Consider the following 11303-nt stretch of genomic DNA (forward strand, 5'->3'; position numbering starts at 1 on the left):
GAGTTTTATATAGCCCAGAATGGCCTCAGTCTTGCTATGCAGCAGAGGATAACCTTGAACATCTGACCCTTGCTGGGTGCACCTCCTCAGGACTGTGATTATAGGCATGTGTGACCATGCCTGCTTTATCAAGTGCTAGGATCAGAGTGAACCTAGGGTTCCATGCATGCAAAATAAGCACTCTTCTGACTGGGCTCCAGCCCAGCCCAAAGCTCAGAATCTGTGACTAAAAATCACTGCATACTTTTAGAAGGGGAGGCGCTGGGGGTGCACGCTTTTATTCTCATTACTCAGGAGGCAGAGGCCTGTGAATTTCAGACCAGCTTCATTTCAAAGTGAGCTCCAGGTCAGCAAGAGTGCAATGGTGAGTTCTTGTGTCATAAAGGAGGAGGAGTGGGGGGGAAGGGGGAGAGGGAGGGGAGGGGAGGGGAGAGGAGGGAAGGAGGTGGGGAGGAAGGGAGGAAAAGACAGAAAGAAAATTGAAAGGTAAAAGACAGAAAGAAGGGGGGAGGAATAGCATTTAGCAAATCCAAGGCAGGAAAGTCCTATCTGGTGGAAATCAAACCTCTACTATATTATGTTTTTAAAAGACAGAGCATGTAATAACAAACACAATTCTAAAAAGAGATGGCTAGACTGCAGAGGTGGCTCAAAGAATAAAAGTGCTCGCAGTGCAAGCTGGACAATCTGAGCTCTATTTCCAGGACCTAGAGTGGATGTTTAGGATAACGAACATCTGCAAGTTGTGTTCTGACCTCCATACATGCACTGTGGTATGTGTGTATAGCCACATAGACACACACACACACACTTATTAAAATAAATTTACAAAACAAGAAAAAGTTCAGCATTACTAACCGATTTTTTTTAAGTACAGGCTAGAAGCTACAGGTCAATTATCACAAATTATAATTGGTTAAATGCCTGGACTGTTTCATGTGTAACAGGCATTGAAGATTAAACTGCATATGTTGTACCTGGCTAAGTTCAGTGCCTAATCAGATGTTAACACAGACACACGCAGAGCCCACAGGAATTTAGCAATTAAACAAAGCATGGAAAAGGAGATCTTTTTATTAAGTTCTTAAAATAAACACCACATAATTGGATTCAAGGAAAATAAAGTAAGTTGTGTTCAGAACAAAAGAAAGAGAAAGGAAGGAAGGAAGGAAGGAAGGAAGAAAAGAAAAGAAAAGAAAAGAAAAGAAACAATAAGTTAAAGTTAGTAGTAGATCCCTATTCCTTACAGCACAATGAGCCAGACTGTTTTGTTTCAGTTTGACACAGTCCCATTATGTAGGCCAGACTGGACTTGAACTTGCTGTCCTCCTACCTAAACTTCCTGGTGCTGAGATTTCAGACATTCGCCATCACGTCTAGATTGTCTGGCATTTATTTTAACTCTTCTGCTGAGAAACTGTAGTTAGTTAGTTTGTTTGTTCGTTTGTTTTCCCCCAGATTTAAACAGCTACAAGAATCTCTTCTGACTAATCCCAGATTCTCACTGCGGCAGCTGAGAGTTAAAGCCACCTGCGCCACTAAGTTGCTGGGAGATTTCTGGTAAATAGCCCAATAGCTCAGGAAGTCCATCCTCTCCCGGCCCCTCGCCATAATTCATACCTGCCAAAAATCATGGGCAAAAGGGGATTGAGTGGTCATGCTTGAAGAAACCCTTATTGGTGTAGTTGGCAGGCAGAGCAGATATTTAGCACAGAGTTTAATAATGCTGTGCTAACCTGGGCACTTGTATCTCTGGCCGGAGCAGAGCTGTGAGCTGGTACCACTGCAATCCTATAAGCCACTAACAGTCTCCCACCCTCAGACCTCGGAGAAATCACATGAGACCAAAAAGAAACGCAACAGCAGGAATGTTAATCAAGGAGAGAATCCAGACACAAGTTATAGCCTTCCTTATGTTACTACAGTTGGCAGCCACCCAATGTAGCATGGCTGTGACGAGGGTCGGTGTAACAAGGCGTTGCAAATGAATATTTTGCAGACTGAAAAATGAGAGCTGGAGAAAGGAATCAATTTCCCTCTAACTCCCCTACTTCCTGGCCTAAAGTAACATAGCCCTTGTTACATACTTAAACAGACTCTGCTAGAAAAGATCTTTCTACAAAACCAAACTAGAGTCCACAGATAGTATCAAACATCGAGCTTGCTCACGGTGAAACTTCTTTTCACTTCAACGCACATCTCTACAGTCTGTTACTATGTTATAGCCTAATTTCAGCTAATTCATTTGCAAAAAGCATTTCCTGATTCATAATATCTCCCCTTTGCAATAGAGGCACACAGGAAACATTTTAACATCTCATTCTCCAGGCCTTAGCTGATCTATCACAACCTTGAATACGATCATGCATAGGAAAGTGCTTTTCGAGCAGTAAAATGGTAGAGGTCAGTAGTATGGTAAGGTGTTAGTAGTCTTCCAAACTATCATTAGTCATTTTTGCATCTAAGGCAGAACACCGGCTGCAAACAGCTGCTGTTAATGTTTCTTTTTTTAACTGACTTTCATCAACTTGAAAAAAAAAAAAAATCCATAGTCCTGCTTCTAAGGAAGAGCCACACAGTAGGCATTGAAAGTTGGGTGCATCAAAGCCTAGGACCTTAGTGGGTTACAAAGCAGTGGTTGGGAATAGAGGACAAAGGAATACAAGCCCCAGGACATTGCAAGAATGTATCAGCATGACTCCAGTCTGCCTTCACTCTGTAGCTTTAGGGCATAAGCTAAGAGGAGGGAAAAACCCTGGGGAGGGGGGAGGCAAAAATTCAGCTGCCAGTCGTCCCCCCCCCCAACATGTGCCACCAAGGGTCACCTGGACAATTTTACTTTACTGAGAGCCATATGGAGCAAAAGCTAAGAGTGAACTGGGTAGTAGCTACCTGAGTCCCTCAGGGACCAGTTTCCTTTTTTTTTTTTTTTTTTTTTTTTTTGGCATAAGGAGGTCAAAAGCCTTTCAAAGTGTCTGTTATTATACCCAATGGTTCTGGAGCAAAGAATCACAGAACAGACTGTCAAGGGCTAGGTGTCCAACTCTTGTCTCAACTTACGGGTAGAGAAACTGAGGCTCAGAAAGGGTACTTTCCCCCAAGCCATACAACTAATTAACTCCAGGCCTCCTGAGTCTTCTAAGAGCCTCTAAAATCTTCCTGTAAAAGCCATGGCGCATCCAGGTTTGAGGTCATCACCCCAGCAGCAGCCCCAGTGAGGCTGAATTTAGCCCTTTGTTGACCTTCTAGAGCTGTGGTTGCCAGAGGCCTCCAGACCTCTTTGTAGAGGTACCCTCTGACCCACCACCTGCACTCCTGCCTGAAGAGGCACACACAACAGAAGCTCAGATGTTTTGTCGCCCCTCATTAACAAAAAGGCCATTCATTTAAAAGAAAGAAAGAGGACGGGTCAAATTTGCGCAAGACAACCCTGGCCTTTGCTGTGAATGGCACCCCTTCCCAAGAAGCTCTGGCTCTCTCTCTCAAAAAAAAATGCTGCCCACCCCATCTCTTTTCCATGCTTTTAGTGACCCAATCAATACCATCCCTTTTATTCCAGAGTTATCTACACCTCTGCAAGATGCCAAAGGGCCAAGGTCATTCTCCACTAAGGCCAAGAATGGGTAAACAAATGGATATTTAGGAAGGGGGAACTAGCAGATATCTGAGCAAATACACAGCCAAATCTTACAGGAAGGCCTCATCACCCTCAGCCACTCCTGGTTTAGCACTGGAGATTTGCAACTCCAAAGGAGAGTGGGTTTGAGGTCAGTCCCTGATGCTAAACCTTTTTTTTTTTCCCCTTGAGGCAAGCGACTTCTATCCTAGAACCTGTAACGTGAGGATAATAATCTCAACCTCTCTGACCCTATGCAAGGTTGTCACAATTCTCCTGAGCATAACCTTCAACAAATATAAAAGCAATAAAGATGCTAATGACAGGCTTCAAAACTACTCCCAGTCAAACACACAAAGTTTTCCACAGCCTGGAATCTAAAAGCCCTGATTGCCTTCCCTTTCTTCCTTTTCTCCTCAAGTTGCATGAAGTTATAGCTTCAGAACTTCCCTGAGCAGGCCTAGGAAAGAAAGTCACCCTCTTTGGCCCTCACAGACGACTACTGGTACCTAACTGCCAACTTCCCCTATCAATCCCATTTGCTTGTCTTAGCATAGCTTAATGGGTAGAGGTCAGGGAAGCGAAAGAAGTCAGCTCTCTTGAACACCCTTGGAGCATAGGACGAAGACTTCAAGTGGTAAGATGGAGAAGTTTGAAAAAAGTAAAACCCCTCTCACACGGGATCGCGATATCCAGCCTGTGACGAAATTAGGTTGCTCAAGTATCTTAAAACCTAAAAGCTGACCTCACCCCAAGAGCAGACACTCTGAAATGAAAGAGTCATTAAGAGAAACCCCTAAAACTATTCCCCCCCCCCAATATACCACAGTGGAGACAAAGACGCTTGTGTGACCACTACCTCCAGGAAAGCCTGTCACCAGGCCCCTTGGGAAACTACTACAAAAGGCAGGAGTGCCGGCCATGGGCCACAGATGTGATTCTCAATGGTCACCTAGCTGGGGCTGGACTTCCTGCTGGTGAAAAGGCCAGGCCCCAGCAGAGCTGAGAGGGGAGGGGCATGGGGCTCCAAGTGCAAGTCATTTCTAGGGTTCACCTCCACTGTGGGGCTGACCTGTTGTGCAACGCTGAAGTTTACTAGCACAAAGGCGGATGCTGGTTGGAAAATCATTTGTAAGGGTCCCACTTCCCACGGAACGAAGTGCTCTACACAACCAGTGTCCTGAGCACGCTAATGACTCTTATCACTTAGGCTGCCCAGGAAAAAGTCAACAGACTCACATGCATCATGGTGACCAGGTGACAAGGGTTGAGCAGGTAGATGACGGTCTTGGTGGCGAACTTAAAGCCCACCTCCACCCCGAAGATCAGGCACAGGGCTACTAAGAGCAGATTCTTGCTCAGGCTCTCCTTGCCTTCCTCTGGCCGCTGGGTCACCTGCTGTGGCTGGCTGCTACGGCCACCCCTACCGTCCTCCTTCTGCCTCAGGATGTGCCGCAGGGCCACCAGGATCTCCAACAGGGCCAGGGTCAGGACCACCACACTTTCCAGCAGCCGCTGCTGCCAAGACAGGAAGGCAGCACAGTCGGGGCCCCCATTGCCTGCAAAACTGGGGTCGACGCCCCCATAGAGCCAGTCCAGGAGACTTTGGTAGCTATACCGGGACATGATGCAAAGTGGCTCCACTTGACTACGGTACAGGAAGCAAGAGCGAGATGGAACACGAGACCGAAGGGTTGCCCGGGAGGTGGAACATGTAAGGAGGGCACACCCGCACCCCCCTCTGGACACTGGGGCACCTAGAACAGGGGAGGGAAAGCTACACGCGAGGCCCGGGATAAAGTGCTGGCTCTAACTTGTCCCCACGGCTGTCTGGGGAGCCCCCCGCGCTTCTCCAGTGGCCACCAACGAGGCAGGGTTGAAAGGAGCCGTTGGCCAATCTAAAAGGAAGGAGAGGAAAAAAAGGTCTCAAAGAGGCAATTGCACGGGAATTAACGAAGCGGGGAGGGGTAACTAGTGAGGGAAGAAAAGGGGAACGGGAGTGGTGGCCAAGCAAGCACGGGTGAAGGCAAGTTGGAGGCCAAGAGGGTCAGGACTGGGACCTAGGGGGCCCGGCACTGGGCACTGCCGAGGGAGCCAAGCGGGAGGCAGAAGGGGGTGAGAGAGAGAGGGGACACGCGGAGGCTAGGAGAGAAGCTAGCAGGGCTGGGCAGGCGGGGAGGGCGACGGGGAGGGCAGGGACGCCGGACTCCTCGTCTCAGCCACTCCACGAGGGGGGGGGGTCTTACTCCTGCAACCGCGTGGCCGTCTCTGCCCCCAGCTAGCAACTTCGCCGCCGACGGGGCCCCCTCTCCAGCCAATTTAGAGCAGTCCCGGTCCAGCCTCCCGCCCCTGGGTACACCCCCGAACCCCCAGCTCCACCCCCCCTGGCCCCTCTCGCCCGCCCTCCGGGCCAGCGCCACCCTCAGCCCTCGGCCTGCCCCGGACCAGCCCCCCAGGCGCAGGCGGGCGGCGGGAGGAAGCCGAGAGGGAGGGCGGGGACGCGGGGCCAGCCAGGGGCCGGGCCATGGGGCCACCACCCTCCGCCCCGCCGCCACCGCTGCATCTTCCCGCTCCTCCTCGTCCGGCCCCCCGAGGACCGGCCGCCGAGTCCCCCTGGGGCTCCACTCACCCGCTGCTCGGCTCTGCCGCCCGGGCTCCACCGAACTCTCCGTCTCCCCTCACTCCCCGCAGCCCCAGGCGGCACTCGGCTGGGCTCCCCAGGCGGCCGCAGCAGCAGCAGCAGCAGCAGCCGCCACCGCCGCCGCTCCGGCTCCTCCTCCTTGCCTTCCTCCCCCGGCAGCCGCCGCTCGCTTCCTCCGGTTTCCCCTCCCTCTCTCCACCCCCTAGTCGCCAACTCCCTCCACCTTCGGCCCTCCTCCCGTCCACTTCACCCCCCTCCCTACACACACATACACACACATACACACTCCTCCGGTCCACTTCACTCCCTCCCTACACACACACACACACACACACACACACACACACGTCTTCAAGCCACCACTGCCCCGCCTCGCAGCCTTCCCTCCACAGCCTACCCACTTCGTCCTCGCTTCCCACCTCCTGCCCTGCTTCCTCTCTGCTCCCCCCGCCTCCACCCTGCTACCCTCGGAGGCCCCATCCCCGCCTCTTTCCTCCTCCTTCTCCCGCCTAGTCTTTTGCACTCCGAGTGTGCACTCGCGCACAGTTTTGCTCTTTCACCACTGTGACTGAATTCACCTCCCACCTAAGCCTGGCGGACTAACTCCTCCGGTGACCTGGTTCTCTGGCCATTACTTTGCATACCTGGCCACATACTGGGCACTCAGCCGGCCCTCGCTAACTTCTAGGAGTAAGGCTGTGAAACTGATGGACAGGCTTTAGCTTGGGGAGTGTGCTGAGTATGGACTTCCTGCTTCCTCCCTTCGGCCTTGAAATGGGAGATTCAAAAAAAAAAAAAAAAAAAAAAAAAAAGACCATAAAAGTATTGCTCGCCTTCTTGTCACAGCCTCACTTTCTTCCTGAGTGCCTAAATTGAGGACTTCTCCTCGGACTCCTTCTAACCCAGCTCTGATGCTTTTCTCTCCCCCCCCCCGCCCCCCTACACAAACCTTGCTGGCTCTCTCCCTCCTTCCCTCCTTCCGTCCTTCTTCCTCCCCGCCCCCTTCCGACAACAGCGAGCCTTCAGTGATAGACTAGCTGGAGGAAAAGAAGCTTCTTCTCCTGACCTCTTTCCCTCCCCACCCGCAGAGAGACAGAGACAGAGAGACAGACAGGCAGTCAGAGACAGAGAGAGCGAGAGACAGAGAGAGCGCGCAGCTGCTTCCTAACCCCGCCTTGGAAAGAACAGCCAGGAAAAGTGAGCGCTAGCTGGGTTCAGAGGGCCCCCTCTTCTCTGACGCTTTCTACCTCGTGGCTGGGCTGGCTCCTCTAAGGGCTGGTAATTAAGGAAAGAACTACTCAGAATGTACCTCATATTGGTTTAATATTTATTGCAGACTCGCATACGTTAGAAGAATATCCAGAAAAAACAGTTAGGCATCTTGCCTAGGAAACACTTTCTGATGTTGGCTGTAAGCCAGTCTTAAGATGTAAACTACAGTCTCCTGGATTATCAGGCCAATACCTTCCCATCCTTTGCAACCTAACAAATACAGCCAGGCAAGCTTGTCTGACTTTAAGCTTTTTGAAGCAGCCACCAAAGGCAGGATGTTTTTCAAGAGGCTAATTAATTAAGAATGGCCAGGAACAAGGATCAGTTCAGAGGCACTCACTTGGCCCTCCTTAGGCGTTTTGTTGTTGTTGTTGTTGTTGTTGTTTTGCTAAATCTCGGCTGTATGACCAAAGAACAAAGTGAGGGGGCTCCGAGCATAGGGATGTAGCATCTGGAGGCCTCAAGTTCCTTATCTTTGAAGGATGACAATATAGCTCATAGGGGTTTGCTCTTTCAAATGAGTTGACTTCTGTAAAACATTATTTCGTGTCTGACACGTGGAACATATCCACTAAATACTACCTGTTAAGAATCCAAGCAAGCATTTGCATGTGCCTTTAAGTGATACACTCCAATTCGGTGCCCTCCCCCACATCTGCAGAAACAAGCCACCTTCCAAAACCCACGGAAAAATCACTCTTCTCAATCCCCCACCCAGCCTCCAGCGCTCTCTCTCCCTCCTCCAAACTTGTATAGCATTTGTTGCGTGCACGCCTCATTTTCTTCTGAATCACATACTGCTTTCCATTGTTCTCTCTGTGAGTTCTGCCTCCCACACCCAGCTCTTCCACCGACCACATGGGAGGGTCTTAATGTTTTCTACACAAACACACCCCTCAGCACCTAGCAGAGAGACACATAGTAAACACCAAAGAAACACAAAGAAATTGTTGCCCCCATAGGTAAAGAGGCAAGGAAGAAATGAAGGAAATGATGGGTCGAATTTTAAGAACAACAACAAAAATGCTTTTTAAGTGAAGCATTTTTAAATTATTTTATTTATTTATTATGTGAGAACACAGGACACTCAAGTACCATGTCATGTGTTTGGAAGTCCGAGGACAAGAGTCAGTTCTCTCCTCTCACCGTGTAGGTCCCAGGAGTCCAAGTCAGATCTTCAGGCTTGGCAGCAAAGTGCCTTTACCTGATTATCCATCTCACTGGCTCTGAGGGAGTCCTAGTGCCCCATAGTGAAAAGGGAACCTGGTGTGGACTAGCAGTTTGAGCAGTTCAGAGCAGTTGCAAGAGAGGCTGCTCTGGGGCCCCGGGGAAGGGGGGGGGGGCAGCAGGGTAGAGGGTGAGATAAAAGGAAGCCTGCAGGAGGTGGGAGGCAGGAGTAGGCTGTGAAGGGAAGACTGTGATGTGGGGCCTTGGTGGTTTAGGGAGGACCACCTCCTTAAGGGTGGTAAAGTGAGTAAGAGGAGAGCAAGGATGGAGGGAGTTGGTATTGGGGAAAAGGTTTTCCTGTGTCTTGTTTTGTTGCTGGTGGTGGGTGTTTGTTTGTTTGTTTTTGTGAGACAGGATCTACTTATGTAGCCCAGGCTGTCCTGGAACTTGGGTTCATAGATCAAGTTGGCCTGGAATGCACAGATCTACCTGACTTTGCCTCTCAAATGCTGGCCTTAAAGACATGCAAGTCTACCTGGCTTCTTGGGGAGGTTTTTACTGGGGTGGGCTTTTCACTGATGCAGCTGCTTTTGTTTTGTTTTTGGGTTTTTTTTTTTTTTGGTTTTTTTTTTTTTTTTTTTTTGGTTTTTTGAGACAGGGTTTCTCTGTGTAGCCTTGGCTGTCCTGGAGATCACTCTGTAGACCAGGCTGGCCTCGAACTCAGAAATCCACCTGCCTCTGCCTCCCGAGTGCTGGGATTAAAGGCGTGCGCCACCACGCCCGGCTTGATGCAGCTGCTTTTGAGTCATTCATGGGCCTGGAAGTAGGCCCAGATAAACTCCCTAGTTCACTAAGCTAGACTTCAGGGGAATGATTTTTTTTTTTTAGTCTATCATTAATGCCTTTTCTGAGATGAAGAGATATTTGCCCATGTCTACCTTAGGAAAAGACGCACACCAAACCCGCATGTCAAATGCAAGCAAAAAAACAATGTACAATTCTGAAGTTCTGTGAAGTACTAGGAATAATAAACTGCATGTGTATGGGGAGACTGAAGAAGCCTTTGTCTGGGTCTGTCTGCCTTCTCTTTCTCCCCCTCCCATTCATTCAACAGCAGCCTTCATTCTCTACAGTCAGGGAGCCTCTGTAATGTGCAGAAGAATGTTCTGGACCTAGGAGCAATTCTTGCCCTGAAAGAGCTTAAGATCCACCCTACGGAGCACCTATAAACAAGGTTAAACAATACTACTTGGTTTGAGGAGGGCTATAAAGCCAAGCAGACAAAAAAAGCAAATGTGCCTGTATGAATGAGCTACACAGGTTAGAGCCCTGTGTGGTCATCATCATGCGGTGATGCCCATCTTCCTAAAAAGCAGGCGACTGAGGCAGGATCATCAGGGGGTTGAGGCCAAATTGTATAGCATAGCCTTTCCCAGGGCAGCTGGGGCTCTATAGCAAGATCCTGTCTCAAAACAAGACAAAATTGAAAATCTGGGATGTGGGGAGCCAAGGCAGCCATGACCGAATGTGTAAAGACCAAATAATGTCCTAAGTGAGAGTATATTGGCTTGTCAGGGACCCAATCCTTCAGACCCATGCAAATGGCAAAGCCTTCCTCTGGTCCAGATACAAGTGTGGACTAATCATTGGCTAATAGGTGCGAAAGAAAGAAAGAAAGAAAGAAAGAAAGAAAGAAAGAAAGAAAGAAAGAAAGAAAGAAAGAAAGAAAGAAAGAAAAGCCCTGCAGCTTCTTCCTGCTTGGTGTTGACAGCAGGAGACTGCTCACTTAGAGACATCTCCTGCTGAGTCTAGCTAACTAACTCTTCCTCCCTGAGGTTCCAGGTTGTTGCTGTAGTTGGTGCCACCCCATCAGACGCCACTTAACCCCAGCTTTTCTCTCTGTGTGTGTGTGTGTGTGTGTGTGTGTGTGTGTGTGTGTGTGCCCTTTTTTCATTCCCTTGTCACACATGGTCAGGTCAAGTCCCAGTGAAGCTGGATGTGACACAGGAGGAGTTCAAACAAAGCTAAAGTCATCTAGAGCTGTTTGGAGGTGCAGATAAACCTAACCCCATGGTGATCTGCTGTGGCTACATGGACTCTTAGGCTGGAGAGATGGCTCAGCAGGGAAAAGTGCTTGCTGCTCAGCCTGACTACCTAAGTTTGATCCTAGGTCCTCACATGGTAGAAAAAGAGCCAATTCCTGCAATTTGTCCTCTGACTTCCACAAGTGTACTCTGGTGTACACATGTTCTCAAAAGCATGTGTGCACTTACACTCAACATAACAATGTTTTATTATTAAATGTAATAAAAACTAAATACAAGTTTGGGTCATACCTCAGGCCAATCAGATGAATAGAATCAGAAAAGACAAAAAGAGATAGAACACTACTAGTTTAGTCACTAAAGTTAGAAAACCCATAGACTGTGGATTTGGCTAGTTGTACAGTGGTGCTTGCCTAATATACAGGGCCCTGGGTTCCATGTTCAGCCCCCCCACACACACACACACACCAGGGGCTAGTAAGATAACTCAGTGGGTATACAGGTGCTTGCCACTAACATTTATTGCCTAAACTAGCTGAGTTCAATCCCTAAGATTCACATG

At 49.2% G+C, this 11303-nt stretch overlaps 1 protein-coding gene across 3 annotated transcripts in view; it reads right to left on the reverse strand.

Annotated features, from left to right (window-relative positions):
• The window catches only part of Tmem164 (transmembrane protein 164), a 149083-nt gene extending 142698 nt beyond the window's left edge, over positions 1-6385 (reverse strand). Inside the window, exons 1-2 of one of the 3 annotated variants that reach the window (XM_021153532.3) lie at positions 6246-6339; positions 4856-5514 (exon numbers count right to left, since the gene is read on the reverse strand). In XM_021153532.3, the coding sequence (XP_021009191.1) occupies positions 4856-5242 (387 nt within the window). In that variant the 5' untranslated portion in view covers positions 5243-5514; positions 6246-6339. Of the gene's footprint in view, positions 1-4855; positions 5515-5862; positions 5964-6245 lie in introns of those variants that run through there. The other 2 variants (XM_021153531.3, XM_029472998.2) reach the window with 2 other exon arrangements.
• Between the last annotated feature and the right edge of the window lie 4918 nt (positions 6386-11303).

The sequence above is a fragment of the Mus caroli genome, unplaced genomic scaffold (assembly GCF_978045245.1).
Source record: "Mus caroli unplaced genomic scaffold, Mus_caroli_1 scaffold_5, whole genome shotgun sequence".
In the NCBI taxonomy this organism is placed as follows: Eukaryota; Metazoa; Chordata; class Mammalia; order Rodentia; family Muridae; genus Mus; species Mus caroli.